A 17534-nucleotide genomic window follows, 5' to 3' on the forward strand; every position below is an offset into this window, starting at 1 on the left:
AAAAATCAAAATAAAAAACCAGAAAAGCTCTGTGAATGGCAGGTTAATTTAATAATGGCCAGAAGGAGAGGAGTCCTGGTAAATTGTTCCCAGACATGCCGGTTATTTTCTGTTTGTTATCAGCAGTTTTTAGTTAATTTAATTGCTCTGTCGAGTGTAATGCGTATGCACATTCAAATCTTACAAATACGATTATTAAAGAATAAAAGTTCTTTTCTTTCACATTCTGAAGATACATCAATTAATTTTAATGGACTCCAGTGGTCTCCTGAAGGAACTGTCTCAAAGAGGTAGAAAGATTAGTGAAAATCATGTCTCTAAATCTTAAAAAATTCAAGTTGAATTATTATATATGCAGCAATACTAATAATAATGCTTTGCTGTTAGCACATAAATCCTACCTTTACCCTCAAGTTTCACAAAAGATCTTTTAATACTTATTTTGCACATATATGGTGATTTCGTACTGTTTATGGTGATAATTCATATATGCAATCATTTATAGTAATGAAATATAAACCTTCAGAGAGCATGAAATGCATATTCTTTGAACTATAGAGACTTCAAAATTCCTTGCGCTAACTTATATAAGCAAAGAAACTGTTGGTGGTAAAGCCTTTAGCTCTCAACTCATAGCTTATAGAATAATCTGTCAGAGTGCGGAATACCACCCGCGGTCTCACTATAAATCTAGACTGAGGACCTATTATTCTAAAGTAGCTTACCTCAGTCTCAGTCAAGTTTATCCTACGCAACACTGCTAGGTCCGTTGTACATAGTAATGTGTGTCTTTATGGAGAGCTGTCATACCTCATTTCCATGTCCTGTTCTATGTCCCGTCTGTTCCCGGGAGCGGGGGGTACTGTCACATCCTGCCCGCCACATCTGCCTGACCCCCTTGTCTCCTCCCTCACACTGCCCTGATGGGCCACAGCTGATGCTTGCTGCCCCTTAGTAATCTATGTATAAAAGGACCCGTTTGTCCTCTCTCTGTTAGTCTGGTCGTTGACGTCATACCTCCTGTTGCCTGTGCCCTACCTTTTGCCAGTCTTCCAGTTTTGACCCCTTGTGTGTTGTTTCACCGCTCCTGTTTGTTAAACCCAATAAAGTTCCCTTATGTTTGCCTGATACCTCCTCGTTTCCGTTGCATGACAGGTGTTATAATTAACACTTATATCAGATGGCATATTATACCTGAATTGACACCCTGCAACTAATTCTAGTGGTAAAGTGGTGTAGAAAATATAGCTCATTTTACAAATAATGTCTCAAATTACAGCCACAGTTTACTTGTATTTCATTTGAAACAATCAGCAAAGCACAAAAATAGTATTAAACTAGTCAGCTACCCAGTACAATTATATCTGTTAGATTCATTTGTCATAACTCAAAAACAGAATGAAAAACTCTACATTTTATCCCAAAGTTCCTAAACAGGAAAGCCCTGCTTGAACAGGCACACTAAGCTGTGCCTGATCTACCTGTCAGTTTCTTTCTTTCGGGCAGACTGATACTCGAGTGCTCTGAGTGTTAACAGAAGTATGGCTCTAAATTAAGCTTACTTTACAGAGAATAGCTAGACTAAGGCAGAGTTATTTTAGGAGATATTGAATTTTTCTGCTTCTGCTGTGCTAATCATGTCAGGGCAAATGGCAGATCTGCGAAAAAAAGTATAATTCGTGTGGATGCGTTTTCACTCTGGCTGATGACACCTGGCAACCCACCCCCCTCCCCACCCACCCACAACTCTTGTCTGCTCAATGGTTGTGGTTCCCTCTATATAATTACACACATCGGCTTGGTGATACTGCTGATAAGAAGCAGCCAGTAAAGTTGCCATTGGGGTGAATCACTTTCCTCATTAAAAACCCTGAGTTTTCTTCACAGGTTCTTTTCTTCAGGTCATGCCAGCTCACAGACGGGTTGACTGTGCTGGCTGAGTACATTTAGAATGTACTTTTAAACTTGAGTAAAAGTCTGACGCTCCTTGATTTCTATGCACATAGAGTTACATACAAAATCTGAATGGTTGTTTCGTAGTTTATTCGTATATATATACATTTATACAATATAACTGGAGACATGAAACGTTTGAACATTACTATGTATGACATAAAACACAGATGGGTGAGGGGCAATTAATATTTCGTATTTAAGGGGTTATTTTATGCACTTTTACAATCAGTTGGCTTAATATGTCACTGGACCAGACTGACAGGCTCATTAACTTTATATATTATTTGTTTTTAAATGTACTTCTGTGAAAATCTGTGAAAAAAAGAAAACAAAGACCTTGGGCAGGAATCAGCTCAACACATTCATTCCCATTTAAACATTTACACTGAAGACCTTTCACCAGAGCAGCATCCATAGTTCCCGAAAGAATCTATTCATTCAGAAATTTACATTCTTAAAAACGTTACATGTCATTTTTTTACATTACCAAGTACAATACATTTTGCCTGTCACATTTTCCACTGCCCTAAACAGTCACAGTTAAGCAGAAATGCACCAGAATGCATTATAATGCAACATTTGAACTCCAATTCTCTTAAATTATTAACTATCAGTGATTTGAAAAATAAGTACAGAGTGAAACACAGAAAACCAGGAATTATTTGCATTTTGTTGTATGTTTGCATGAAAGATCGTGAGATTTTGAACAGCTACTTGAACAATGCGGATTTCATTCATGTGAATCAGTCCTGGTTAGCATACTGAGACACTGTACCCTGGACTGCACCAGGACCTACTGCCGTAAAATGGAGAAAATGAACAACATAAAGGTCCTGTTTTTAGGGAAATGCAACTTACTTTTGGAAAGTCTCTTGCAGAAAGACATGGGAACAACGCCAGATTTAAAAAAAGTCCAGTTTTAAATATAATTATAGCAAAGGATTATGATTCTAAGTGAAGAATGAAATTGATTAATATTTTGATGCTTTCCAACTTGACTGCACTGATACATTAGTAACACGTAGTTTTAGTATGGATGTGTGTGTGAACATTGTATCCACCAATACAATAAATCTTAGTGTTTGATAGGTATAATTACTGATTGTGTTTTATTCATTTAAATATGTTTTAATATAAAAGAATAATAATAATAATAATAATTTTTACATTCACATTTCTTTATAAAATACTGTGCCCAAGTAGGAAAAAAACAAATAAACATTTTCCTTTAAATTACAATCTGAAAAACGCCACAAAAGTCAATTTCTGTTTTCAGGAAGTAAATGGAGCTGATATTCAGACAACCTTGCATGGAAATAGGGATGACATGATGACATGCCTGTGGACCTGAATGACGAGCTGTGCTACACCTGACATTCAGTAGCTATAATGCAACAAGGTAGCTGAAATCAATACAAAAACACAAGTCGTCACAAGTGATTAAAAGGATGTATATAGATAATGTTAGAGCTGAAACGTATATCAAAAGCACAATAATACTGTGAGGTAATGGGTAGAATGTGTTGTCACGCACAGCTGAAAGAGCTACACTACATTGTAGGTCGATGTTTGACCAGAAATGGGCACTAGGGTGATGCTGTAGGTTTGTAATTTCCTTAAGATCCGCGGGCTGTCAGCGTTACGCAATAACAGGCAGGAAAGTCACAGCCCCGCTTCTGTCACTACCTGTGTGGACCTTTAGTATGGCAGACAGCTGTAAGGTGAGCCCCACATGTCCCAGTGTGTTTGAGGAAATGGAGAAATATCCATTTACAGTTTTCCAAAAATCAAATCAGGAAGTCTGTGGATTATCTGAAAAGGAATCCATCCATCCATCCACCCACCCATCAATCTATCCATCCACCCGTCGTCCGTCCGTCCGTCCATCCATCCACCCATCCATCCATCCACCCACCCGTTGTCCATCCATCCATCCATCCATCCATCCATCTAATGGCATGTACTGAACTAATGGGTGACCTAATAATTCTGACAGAATTATAAAGTACCCATGATGATAACAATAATATCAGTCTTAGCATTTTCTTGCAGTAGCATCCTGAAGAACAGGATCACTTGTCCAAAAGTAACCACCAAAGTGAGGTAATTACCTAGTATCGTGCTCATAAACATTACATTATTCTCTACTTTGAAAACAAGTACTTTTGTTAGCACTAGAAATACTGTATTTTTATAGTATTATGTTACTGTATAATTTTTAATATCTTACTTTGTATTTTGCCAGATCTTAATCTAAACTGTAATATTAGCTATGCTGTAGTTATTGTTTGCTGGGTGCATAAGTATAGAATGATGGAAGAATATTTAAGTGTATTCTTCTAAAACATAGTGTTAGAAAAAAAAAATTTATTGGCACAGTAAACACAAACTACCAAATGTACAATATTATATATTTATGTATTCCACGTAATAAAACAATAAATATTACTTCACAAAACAAGTTAAAAAAATTAGCATGCACATCATTTTTACAGAGGTAAATTACTTTACCTGTATTTTTTATTTTAAATATAATTCTGGGGTCACGTCAGAATTTCAGAGTTGGGAGTTGATGGCTGCAGCCACACAATGTTTTTCTGAGCATGGTTGGAACCATACAAAGTATTTTATGTTGCCTGCCTCCCAAACTCCATCTCACGTTAAAACAACCCAGGCGTGACATCTATTGTTTGTTTTCTTCAATGTAAACAAGAAATTCCCTTCAGAGTTAGATATATATAACCTATATAAGTCTGACATTATGTTTTAATGTAGCCTATGTCATGAACACATATACAAGAATAAAATTGTAAATATAGATACTGTGGGCACACAGAACAGAATAATGTTTAGAGTTTTTAATGATGCTGCAGAGTAAATAAAAAATTAACAGTTTCGCTGTCCTTCCGTTGTTTGCAATTACTTTATCCTGCCGTTATGGATGATAGAAGCCACTCTAACGAAAGAGGCTTATAGTATCTACATAAAAAAGTCTGATTTTTTTTCAGCTGATCTTCAGATAAATGTGCAGTCACATCTGTTCTGCGCGGCTTGGATGCTCACACATTCCACACTCTTCCGCCCTCCATTGGTAGCAAGCAGCATGAAGAACCTGACCTTCCCACAATGAGCATCTGTGCCGGTCTGCCACTTAGGGTCAACCTTGGTTTAAGGTTCATCTGATCCTCTGTGAGGCTCATTTCAGCCAGTCGAAGGAGCATGTGGGGGGTTTCAAGTCTGAATCCTTTAAAAAAATCCCCCACCCATGGACTAGTCAGTCAGAACACTGGATGAGGAAGATTCCAGAAAAGGCGAAGGAAGTATGATCGACAATATTTTCTTGGTGCTCTTGTCCATGTCGTTATGAAGATCCTCAACTACATGATAACAAGAACATACATGTAAATTTGCCATCTATTGTATACAAAAAATGACTGCATTGTAATTATTATCACAGGAAACACTCAATCCTGCTAAAATGCTTCATTTATCCCTGCTTTTTATTAATTATAATTATTTCCAGCTTGCAATGATTTAGTGTTCTACCTAAATACATATCCATCCATTTTCCAAACCGCTTATCCTACTGGGTCGCGGGGGGTCCGGAGCCCATCCCGGAAGCAATGGGCACGAGGCAGGGAACAACCCAGGATGGGGGGGGCAGCCCATCGCAGGGCACACTCACACACCATTCACTCTCACATGCATTCCTACGGGCAATTTAGCAAGTCCAATCAGCCTCAGCATGTTTTTGGACTGTGGGGGGAGACCGGAGTACCTGGAGGAAACCCCACGATGACACGGGGAGAACATGCAAACTCCACACACATGTAACCCAGGCGGAGACTAGAACCCGGGTCCCAGAGGTGTGAGGCGACAGTGCTAACCACTGCACCACCATGCCGCCCCCCCTAAATACATATTTACTTATAAATATATTAAAATACATAACTCAGATTACCTTTTGATTTTTGAAATATGCCTTGAAGTTGTGCCATGCTTTTGAACCCAGAGGGTCTCTAAATAGTTTCCGAGCTGAATTGATATGAATGCCTATAGCATTCCATACGGCAAACCCCAACATGCAAGGTCATCATAATAACCATAACTACACCTCTGGCAAGCTTTAGGCGATCAGCACATACAGAACACACTGAACGCCACGTTGCCATGCGCGTTACCGTGCCATGCAGAATCGACCGCATTCCGGGTCACTCTGGGAGGTGCATGCACAGCGTGGAAACCGTGCAGCTCCCGGGTCTGTTGGCAATCCTCCAGGGGAGCGGCGCATGCGTTGCGGGCTGCGGTAGTTGGACATGCCGTAGGGCACTGTGCGCCTGCAGATAGCCAGACAGAGGGACACAGTGAGTCACAGCGACAGGAACAGCACAGCAAATGTCACTATGGCTGGGTATTAATGTGCGCTTTCCACCTTCAGCTTAAGCAGGGAAAACTGATAATGCCCACAGAATGTGTGCAAGATGCATGGATGTATGCATGCATGCATAGATGTATGCATGTATGCATTTACAGATGGTCTGATGGGAGGATGGATGAATGGATTTGTGCAATTTTGTTATTAATGGATGACAGAACTGGTGGGCAAACATATATTCATTTAGTTAGTCTGCAGGTTACTTTAATCAGATTACCTTTTAATGCTTATAAAGACACAATGTTTTTTACATTTGACTGAGTTTCTCTTTTGTTCTATTCTATTCTAAAATCTACTAGAATGCAACAAATTCATTTCATACTGACAGAATATCAGTGTAATAACATGACTGTTAAAGCCATAAAGCAGCATTCTTGTTAGCTGGTAATTTCAGAATATATGAATGTATTCATTTTTGTTACGTTTATTTATAACTGCGTGGCCCCATTGTGAGCAAAGAACAAGAATGTACTCTTCAGTCATCCCCTGCACATATATTTATTGTTTATGCACAAAGTTTAACACAACAATGATTTATGTCACACCTTTTGACACATTAATTGCATAACAGCTTCTGCAGTGGATAATCAGCGCTATGTTGTATATGTTATAACTTGCCCTAGAATTGCAGAAGAAAATTAGCATTTAGCTCTTTTCAAAGTCCAAAAGTCAAAACGGCATCGCAAGTAAACTACAATTCCTAAAAAGATTATTTAAAGCATGTGAACTACACTGAAGTCCCAGCACCTTGCAGTTGTATTAGTGATAATAAAACACTGAGTTATATGATACTGGCTCATTATTCTTCATGCACTATCCATTGTGGCAGTCTTCATGAGCTTTGGGGATGAGTGCCAAAATCAAGTCAGAACATTAGGCATTCTGCTCCCAATTCTCATTTAGAAAGATAAATACACCTTAGTTGAGGATCAAGCTTGAGCATGCAGATCTAATAGGTTAGAATTCATCAACAAAAATGCACATAGGGGATAATTGCACATCCTGCTTTAGAGACTGTGAAGAATGCTGGAAAGGGAAAGGCAGCCTTGAAATTAGACCACCTGATTGAATCGGACTGGGCCATAGTTTACATCATTTACTTACTATGGGATCCTATGTATAGAGTATCTTTTTACAGTCATGGATCCTTCTCAGTTTATCGAGGAGATGTGCCCTAGACGTGCATGGTTTGCAGACCGCATGGATTTCAAACAACTATTCTCATTTTATAAATAAAATGTGACTCGTGTTTTTTTAACTTAAGCGATGTGATGTAAACACAAAAATGTACTTTAGGAGATGCACATACTGTATGGCATTATTTTAAAAGGGGGGGGGGGTTATTCGTTTAAATATATGAGCATATATGAGAATGGGGTCCCTTCTCCTCCCCCTACATACTCCAAGCAGGTGATGCGGTGCGGCCGCTGGCAGCAGCAATATGCAAACGAGCACAGGGTTGAACATGCATCCAGCGCATGAACCTTCACTGTCACCTTGGTTATTTCAATGTGGAATGGATGGCAGGCTCACATTACATCAGGAGCACATTTCCAATGGCAGTGGAACTTGGCAACGTGTTTTTAATACTTCAGAACCTTTACTCCATTAAAAGCTTATGACGAATTTCTAGTTTTCACTCCAGTGCAATTTTCAATATCCTGTCCCTTCCAATCTCTCTTTATGATTTAGAATTAAGACACTTGGCTGATTGTTTAATATTCTTTGTTGAAATGCCTTTCCAGCTATCCTTGGCCATTTTAACCTTGTAAATGTATTCTACCCTTTAATCTAGAGCTGCATATGAAAGGTATACTACACAACAACATGTCAAATATGGAAGAATGCAAACTTAGTAGAGAATCAAGGTCGTCAAAGTGATTCTGACCACCCCATAGATCACATCTATCTTCCATCTGCTCATCCAGAACAGGGTGGCGGTGGACCTGAGGCGTATCCCAGAATCCCATGGTAGGGGATGCTAGCCCAGCACAGTAGGCCCACACAACGAGCCTATTTGATCTAAATGCATGTTTCTGAACTATGGGAGGAAAAGGAGTCTCTGAGAGGAAACCTACAGAACTTGTGGAGAACATGTGAATGTCTCACAGAAACACACACAGTGAGGATGGGATTCAAATCCCCAACCTCAGACCTTTTGAAGGAAGCAAAGGAGGATAAGTGGGGGGGGATGTTCCTTTTAGATTTTTCCTTATAATATGAGCTGCACTTTTAACTTCTCTTGTAAACGTTGTGTTTTTGGGAGACGCTGGTTGTCACGTTGAAAAGTCATAAAGATGGTGATAACCAGAATAAAAATGCTGCCCGGAGGAGAGCGAACGTCGAGGCCCAGCTGTCTGACAGCGGCACCCGCCAAGCGGGGGGAATAAAGGCACCCGTCAGCTCCTACCTGACTTCAAAAGAGAGGCAACAGGGGGAGCTTTCTGAGGGAACAGTGAGCTCAGGGGGAGCACAGCGTAAGTCTGCAGTTAATCAAAAAGCACAGGCCCCAGTACAAATAACTGTGCAGTTCCCCAGAAACACAGCGGTATCGTGAGGGTGCAGTAACAGTATCAGGACTGTGCCAAGTATACCGCACATCGTGTAATTCCTGAAGCTGGACTCCAACACACTATGCAAGAGTACGATCTGATCTCAAATATATGCCTCTATGAGAAATGGTAGGTTGTCTTCAAAGGGCTTGCAACAAATTATAACGATGCCAAAATCGTTATACAGTACAAGCAAATAAGGTATCATTTATTTCTGTTAAGCTTATCTACTTAAATGCTAGTGTCATCACAAGAAAAGCAAGACTATTGCATTAAAATATCAATAACAGAACAGTGCATTATTACGGTTCTATTCGCAGCTTTTATCTGCTAATGTATTTATCTGGTGTTGCACAGGCTGAGTTTACATATTTCCCGTACAGCGTAATAAATAAAGATTAAAACCCCACCCTTACACTTTGGACATCTTTACAGCACAATCTAACCATCAGTTCACCTAGTGTACTGATAAATAGGAAAGATCATAGTTTATCCACATAAAAGGTGTACTGGAACCCAGGAATATCCTGGAGAGAGACATAATGTAACCAGGTGACATACCAATGCTTTTTAAATCCACAGTGCATAGTTCACATACAGCACACACCACCTCATCTGTAAATAGTTAAACGTGAATGTTTCCCTAACCCAGTCTGAAAATCTCTATTATGGATGGCGAAACTAGGCCCGATTCAAAGTAGCAGAACTAGGCTTCACGATGATCATCTGTGCCCAAGGAATCATGAATCTGTGACATAAATTTGGCCATTAGTGGTAAACAGTAATGCCTGGCAAAGAGTGCAGAAGATAAAACGTAGCTTTAATCTTCCTAATAATCTCAGCAGTTTACTTAGGATCTGCACAATAATATTTATCTTGGGTGTAGGCAAAGGTGAGGCACTGGCATGGATTAAGTTCACTTCAAGTTTGTACTCTGTTCACAGAGTGATTCTCAAGTTTGATGCTGATGTGGGACACAGGATGCATATACGATGCCTTCATGACTTAGCCACATCTACTGTGAAAGTTCTACAGAAGGAATTAAGGTGTATAGGTAGGTACTACTTATATAACTGAATCAGAATGACCTATGTTTGTCATTAGTGAGTCCATTTGTTACCCAGATGGAAAAAAACATATCTAAAATTCAAAAGGAAAGGTAGTGATTTAGTGTTTTTGGAACTATTAATCACTGTGATCTTAAATCCGAAGGATATTTCACAACACCATTCTTATCTAACAAAAGATAGAATCTGCCATTATTAGTAAGAAAATTTCTAAATTAAACCTAGCATTTACGAATACTATAAAAGTGTTCACAGGTCCCAGAGAGTCTACATTTTTGCTCCCTCCCAGCTCCCTGGAAGCATAAATGTGGACTGTCTGAAGGTTGCCGAGGACCAGGTTGGGAAATACTGTACTATAGTATCTATGTAATACAAAGTCAGTCTCATTTTTGCATGTTTACAACAAACTCTGCTTTTACACTCACTTATTCAGATTAGTTCCTTTATAGTCCAATCAGAAAAATCAGTTCAAATCAGCAAAAAAGCACAGGGCCCATGGTAAGGAACCACCTGGATGGGATGCCAGTTCAAATAAGGCTATTCTGTCTGAATACAAGACCACATTAATTCATTTTTTTAAAAAAAGCACTGTTGTAAAAATTATAATTAAACTTCATCCGATACATATTCCACAGAAGTGATTTTTTGCACGAGATTTCACGAATTATGATAGTAATATATAGAAAATGCAATTATAATGATTTTTATTGAATATTTGTTCTTTCTGTGGGAATGAAAGCCTTGTTCCTGATTTTCACATTGTTACATAACTATGGGGCAGCAGGACATTAACTGCTTCACCCAATGCAAACTGATAAGTGGAAGGCAGCCTGTAATCTACAGGGCTGCAGTACATTGTTCAGCTAATTCAGACAATAAAAAAATCCGTTCAGCAACAGACAGTGAAAAGCCGATGGAAACAGACTGTCAACAAAACACGAAAATGCAAGATTGAAAAATGCATGCTAATTAAAAGCTATATGACGGTCATTGCTAGCTAACTCTGTTTAAAAATCCCTTCCTTATTTATAGAATTTGCAGACTGTAATGCATTATTACTGTATATTAGTGTACTTTTCCATGTACTATGACATTCCTATGGAGCTATAGTTACATTCCTATGAGATCACGTGAGGTTCTCTCGTTACATCACCAGGAGTGTCTGCAATCGTGACAAGCCAAAGGGCAAAAGCTAAAGGCTCTTAATAATTTATTCTGATATCATAACATTCATAAGATTCCTAAAGCCTTTCACAGAGAAAAATAATAAACCCACAATAAAAGAGAGTTTATAGTTAAGCCAGCTATGATTCCTGATTACTTGTACAATAAGCCCCATTCAATATATTCCGCAAAAGAACATAGCAAACAGATATTCCAAGTACTTCAGTAGTTATTTAAGTGACCTAAAGGCTCATACGCCTACGTTGATTTAACATCTAAAACAGTATAAAATGTCAAAGTTGCAGGGATATTACATAATCAGCAAAATCCTAAGCATAAATGAGCCACCCCCAGCCTACCGAATGCTAACGTCTTTTACGACACCTTAAATGGAAAATTAACCATTTAATCAGCTCTGCAGAATGTCTCCATAAAAGATTACGAAAATAACCCTTTACCTCTTTTTTATTAGATTCATTTGATGTCTCTCGACATTCTGCATGAGAAATTTCATTTCTGACCTTGTCTGATATTAGTAACATTACCACGCTTTAATAACACTATAAATTTCATCTACGTGCAGACCTGTTTCAAACAGGTGACCTACAAAACAAGTTTTGTTTCATAACATACAATTCCTTATTGAGTTTGAGTGCTTATATTTTATTACATGACGGTACATGCTACTTTATGTCTATTTAAAAATAATAGCAGGTAACCGTGTGAAAGGGTGGTGCACAGCCGATTCGGTACCTCAGGTCATTGTCAGTATTCATCTAGAATTCTTCCCGCCTGCTCCACCTTATTCCCACTGTCTCTCTGTTAGTTTCTTAAGCTTTGTTTAAATAGCAAAGCCAAACCAAAGCCACCCCTTCTGCCAGTTTCAAACATTTCTACTACTATACTTTGCAGCAAGGAGCACAATTTTTCTTCCATGCCATTCCTGTTCCCATACACAGAATAGTGTAGAATGTTTTGGAAGAAACAGATCTAATGTTGAATTCCCTTCTTAATAAGCCGTTTACTTTCATTACAGTTATTCTGGCATAAAATCATATAAATCACTTTTTGGACTCCATTCCGTTGCTACAGTTGACATTAGTTACGTTAATGCTCCAAAATTATTTAATGCCACTACAATTGGTTGCATACAGCTGTTCCCTGTAATGTTAGCAACTTAGGCCGTCTTGTTCGTATATCAAAATTTTCTGGTAATGCGTGAATACGTATTAATTACATCCTTTTATTAAAACTGGACAAACATGCGGCATATTCACAGGGTTGTACTATGATTCTAGCTTGAGCTGTCAGATTGACAGTGGCCTTTCAGCTCTACTGCAACTGTCAGATGTATAAGACTTTGAAGAAATGCTTGTGTTTGTCCGACATTATGGAAGTACTATGGATTACAGTATTTTTCAGTGGAGCACACACCAATCAGCCATAATGTTAAAAACCACCTGCCTAATACTGTGCAGGTTCCCCTCATTGCACCAAGACAGCTGCAACCCATCAAGGCATGGACTCCACAAGACCTCTGAAGGTGTCCTGTGGTATCTGGCACCAAGACATTAGCAGCAGATCCTTTAAGTCCCATAAGCTGTGAGGTGGGACCTCCATGGATCGGACTTGTTTGTTCAGCACATCCCACAAATGCTTGATGGGCTTCAGATCTAAGGAATATGGAGGTAACAACACATTTTTCATATTCCTCAAACCATTCCTAAACAAATTTTGCAGTGCGGTAGGTCACATTATCCTGCTGAGATATTCCCCGATGGCAGTGGGCTACCATTGCCATGAAGTGCTGTATTTAGTGTGCAGCAACGTTTAAGTAGATAATATGTAGCTAAATAACATCAACATGAATACCAGGACCCAAGGTTTCCCAGCAGAACATTGCCCAGAGATTGCCATTGCCTCCGCCAGCTTTCCTATGTCCCAGGGTGCATCCTCGTGCCATCTCTTCCCCAGGTAAATGATGCACATGCACCCAGCCATCCACATGATCCATCCATCCATCCATTTTCAGTATCCACTTGTCCTGTTCAGGGTCGCAAGGGGTCCAAAGCCTATGCCGGAGGCTACGGGTGCAAGGAAGGGAACAACCCAAGATGGGGTGCCAACCTATGGCAGGGCACATTTACACAACACACACTAATCACTGCAACACCACGCTGGACCACATGATACAACAGAAAACTCATCAGACCAGGCCACCTTCTTCCATTGCTCCATGGTCAAGTTCTGATGCTCATGTGCCCAGCACATGCACCGTGTGTTCTGACACCTTTCTCTCATGGTCAGCATTAACTTTTACAGCAATCTGTGCTACGTTAGCTCTCCTGTGGGATCAGACCAAATCACCCAACCTTCGCTCTCCACGCACATCAATGAGCCTTGGGTGCTCATGACCCCATCGATGGTTCACTGGTTGGCCATCCTTGGACCACTTTTGGTAGGTACTGACCACAACATAGCGGGAACAGCCTACAAGACCTGCCATTTGGAGATGCTCTGACCCATAGCCTAGCAATCACAATTTGGCTTCAAAGTTGCTCAAACCCCTAAGCTTGCCCATTTCTCTTGTGTCCAACACGTCAACTTCAAAAACTGCTCACACCATTCAGTAGATCTGACAGCAATCATGAGATTTCATGTAACCCTGATATTTTATGATGCTCTAATAATCAATTTCTGAAGTCCGATACAAATGCATTAAACCACTAGTCTTATATATGCATATTTATATTGGTATTGCGCCAGTCTGTAGAACTGATTTTTCAATACCTTAATCAGTTACACTGTAATATTACAATTTTCACATACAAAGCAAAATAAAAAAAATACTTCTTATGTATAATAAGAACAGGTTATCACGTTTGTGGGAGAATTGTAAGACAAAATCATACTCATTCATCAATGAATGCATTAGAAATGAACCTGTAAAAGCAGAGCACAATAATCGTATTCTGAATATTACTATGCTTGCAGAGCTGGTGCCCCAAATGCCACTCCTAAGACTGAGGAAAGACATAGGAAATAAACAAAAACGTCCTCTGTCTTGTTACGGTCCAATTGTCCATTATATTGCTAAAATATAATACTGTTGCAGCTTATCTAAATAGTTATGTTAAATGTGATATCTATAAGATCAACTTACATAAGCGCCACACCTGCTGTTGTACTGTCAGTCTCAAAAGTGTTTTGTTAGCACTAAGAAACATTAAAATGTTCACTTGAAGTACTTTGAATTTGTGATTAAAATGATCAAATATTTACTCTCACAGAATGAGACCCAAGCTTGTAACAAGAGAATTCCTTGTGATCACGTTCATGTTGTTCTTCAGCAAAACAAGTCAATATTGCTCCTATTGCTTCAAGATGATCCAGAAAAGATACACAGCAGTGACCACAGAACTCTAAAGAGACACTTTACCCTTCTGTGTAAATGGCTGAGAGACGCCTTAAACCAGAAATCAAATGGGACACCTTTACTGTACATTGCAGAGCACACATATATCAAATAATGTAACTGCATATTTATGTACTGATAGAAAGTAACAAGAAAAAACATGTTCAAACAGGGGAAATATGCAATCTCCACACACACACACACACACACACACCAAGAGTGGGAATGGAACACAAAAAAACTTAAATAGGTATCTGTATGGCCATTGATTAACCTTAAATAAGGGTGCACTGGATTTAGATTCATTGTTTTTTTTTGTAAACGGGAATGACAGGTAGACACAGAAAAGGGAAACTGATTTAAGGCTTAAAAAATATATTCAAATTGGCTTAACATATATTGTTTGTTTCCAAGAAAACTTATCTAACTAGTATGCAACTAATTATTCACAGCAAATACTCATGGAATTATATAGCACTAAAAATAAACGGTTTTGGACAAACTCAAAGAAAGAAAGAAATCAACTTCTTAATTTGCTCACCTTCTCAAATTAGTGTAATATAGTCTCGTTTTACTATTAAAATATAAAACAGCAATACACAGCACTGAGCAAAAGAATAAGAAACCGTTCAACAAAATCTTTGATTACATATTTGCACCCAAGGTAAACCTCAACCACTCTGCATTGAGCTGTCATGCGTTAGAGGCGGTAGCCCTACTCACTCTGGCGTGTTGATCCAGATGATGTCCAGGTGACAGTAATACACGCACTCCTTGTCTTTGTAAGTGTAACACGTACAGCGCCTCTGCCTCCTTCGCGGCTTTGACGCTTCGCAGTCCGGACAAACAGCATCCGCGCTCTTAATGGCCCTGGAGGGGATGCTTAGTTCCACAGTAGGGCGAGTTGACAGGATATCCAGTTGCAGCGCTTCAAGTCCGTTTTCCCGGATCGCTTCCTTGTTAAGAGCCGCGGAACCTTAAATTACACCGTTCGAAACATGGGTCACATTGAATAGGAGGGGTACCCAATAAATGAAACGTGACAATTCATACTACAGGGCTATTTGTTAAAGTCAGTCGATTTGTATAATTGTAGTTTTACTTATGACTTAAGTCAAAAACTAAAATCCTTTCAAATTCGAATGCTTACTCGAACCGGAGTCGATTTTTATCGGGCGATGAGAGAAAAAGGTTTACAACCACGTCCGCAGTATTGGCAAGATTAACGACTTTAGCCAAGTAGAAAAAGCGCGCACACTAGCAGATTATCAAAATTGATGTGGAAGATTAAACCACTGCGTACTAAAATTGCCTTTGACAGTTTAAACATTCAAATCATTGTTATGCATAGAGACTAAACGTGCGATTGCTCTTGTTTTGCGGAAACACATGGGTCGCACTTCAAGGTTCAACGAGGTTTTCTGTTGATTCTTATAAATTTATTAACCATGCGTTAAGCACGTTTAAATTTTAATTTCAGATGATTTCATACTGGCAAGTTAAACAAAACAAGACTTTTCAAACTTTCAGTATGTACAGGATTTACATCAGAAATATATTTAAGTGAAAACACTTTGCACAGCAAATTTATAAACTGGTAGACAGTACCAGCGTTTCTTCTGAAAGTTGCCGGCATTATTAGTACTACTACTCTCACCTGTAAATTAAAGTTACATAAATCGATCCATAGTAAACGCGTCCTTCCAGAACTTTGCAACAAACAGAGTCTCATATTACTTATTAATTAATGCAAGTACTCTGTAAACTTACCTTTTGCCAAAGCAGTTGTTAGTCCAACAAAAAGCAAAAACCCTAGATCCATGTGGGCTACATTAGCCATACCACTGTTCCCGAAAGGCCGACTGATTTGAGATTGAAAAGGGGGAGTATGCATATATACACTAGTATCGTTAGTATCCAATACAAAAGTTCACCAAAGCAAAAAAAAAATCTTGTCTTTAATAATGCAACTGAAGTCGACACATAAACCTAGATTTTCTTGCAAAGTGTTATCTCCCCAGAACGACGCACGTGTTCATTTTTCATTACTGCACGAATTGTTACAATACGGTACTGAACATAGGTGCAGACGCAGCCCGTTCCTCACTCCCTGCTGAAACGAGATGGACATTCCGCTCTCTTCCTTAAGTAGATTAGGGCAGGACATTTTATATGCTGTACAGTCAATACACAGACAAGCACCACCCGCTGAAACGCGGAACGATCATACACGCGAACACGTGCGTCCTTTCCAGAGACTTTCACGTGCTGGTTGCATTTTAAAGACAGTTGTACTTTGGTAGTTACATTAGCGTGTTGCTGCCATAATTAGCGTTTATACCTGGTATGTGTTCCAGTGTTGTATGCTTCACTTAAGTGATAAACCTTCTTGAACTGAATAGAAAGTTTGAAAATAACCTACTGCAACGTTGCATAAAACCAGATCAAGGTTATTATAAATTTACGTGGTATGGACCTACAGTAATATATTCATGTATTATGCTCGAAATATTGGTTCAACTTTAAACTTTTACAAGTAATAGCAAATACAGAAAAATTACTAATACAAAATAAAATCTTGCTCGTATGAAAGATCTGTGATTTGGTAACTTTTTAAAATGATTATTTTTACTGATTATTATATATATATTGTTAGTGAAGATTCATTTTATTAAATTTAATTTTAGTTTACTGAAGATTTTATTTTAATTTGGTGAAGATTACACTATATTTACTGTAAAGCCAGTCAATATTAAAACTTTCGGCAGCGATCAAATTGAAATAAGATTTTCACCATGGAGTGATGGAGCAGAATCGTGCTTTTGGGGAGATTCTCTCAATATGTTTCACGGAGGGCTTTCCCACTCTCTTTCAACCAAGCCCCTCATTCTTCATCCACTCCCCACCCTAAACTTCAACACTGCTGTATGTTGCAATTGCATGGA

The 17534-nt window shown here is 38.9% G+C and overlaps 1 protein-coding gene across 1 annotated transcript; it reads right to left on the minus strand.

Moving 5' to 3' along the window:
* Positions 1 to 2022: 2022 nt before the first annotated feature.
* LOC125747870 (endothelin-3) lies at positions 2023 to 16753 on the minus strand. Its single transcript, XM_049023430.1, has 4 exons — positions 16360 to 16753; positions 15313 to 15565; positions 6138 to 6293; positions 2023 to 5333 (listed from the first exon to the last, which is right to left on the minus strand). Exons 1-4 carry the CDS (start codon positions 16481 to 16483, stop codon positions 5330 to 5332), a joined length of 537 nt encoding a protein of 178 aa, XP_048879387.1. The 5' UTR covers positions 16484 to 16753; the 3' UTR covers positions 2023 to 5329.
* Between the last annotated feature and the right edge of the window lie 781 nt (positions 16754 to 17534).

The sequence above is a fragment of the Brienomyrus brachyistius genome, chromosome 8 (assembly GCF_023856365.1).
Source record: "Brienomyrus brachyistius isolate T26 chromosome 8, BBRACH_0.4, whole genome shotgun sequence".
NCBI classification, from domain to species: Eukaryota; Metazoa; Chordata; class Actinopteri; order Osteoglossiformes; family Mormyridae; genus Brienomyrus; species Brienomyrus brachyistius.

Excerpts from the sequence above, each read along its gene's own strand:
- LOC125747870 (XM_049023430.1), bottom strand. The coding sequence starts at position 16,483 with ATGCATACTCCCCCTTTTCAATCTCAAATCAGTCGGCCTTTCGGGAAC. Across the intron at positions 15,566-16,359 it reads AACAACTGCTTTGGCAAAAG|GTTCCGCGGCTCTTAACAAG; the intron begins GTAAGTTTACAG and ends GTGTAATTTAAG. Across the intron at positions 6,294-15,312 it reads ATCTGGATCAACACGCCAGA|GCGCACAGTGCCCTACGGCA; the intron begins GTGAGTAGGGCT and ends GGCTATCTGCAG.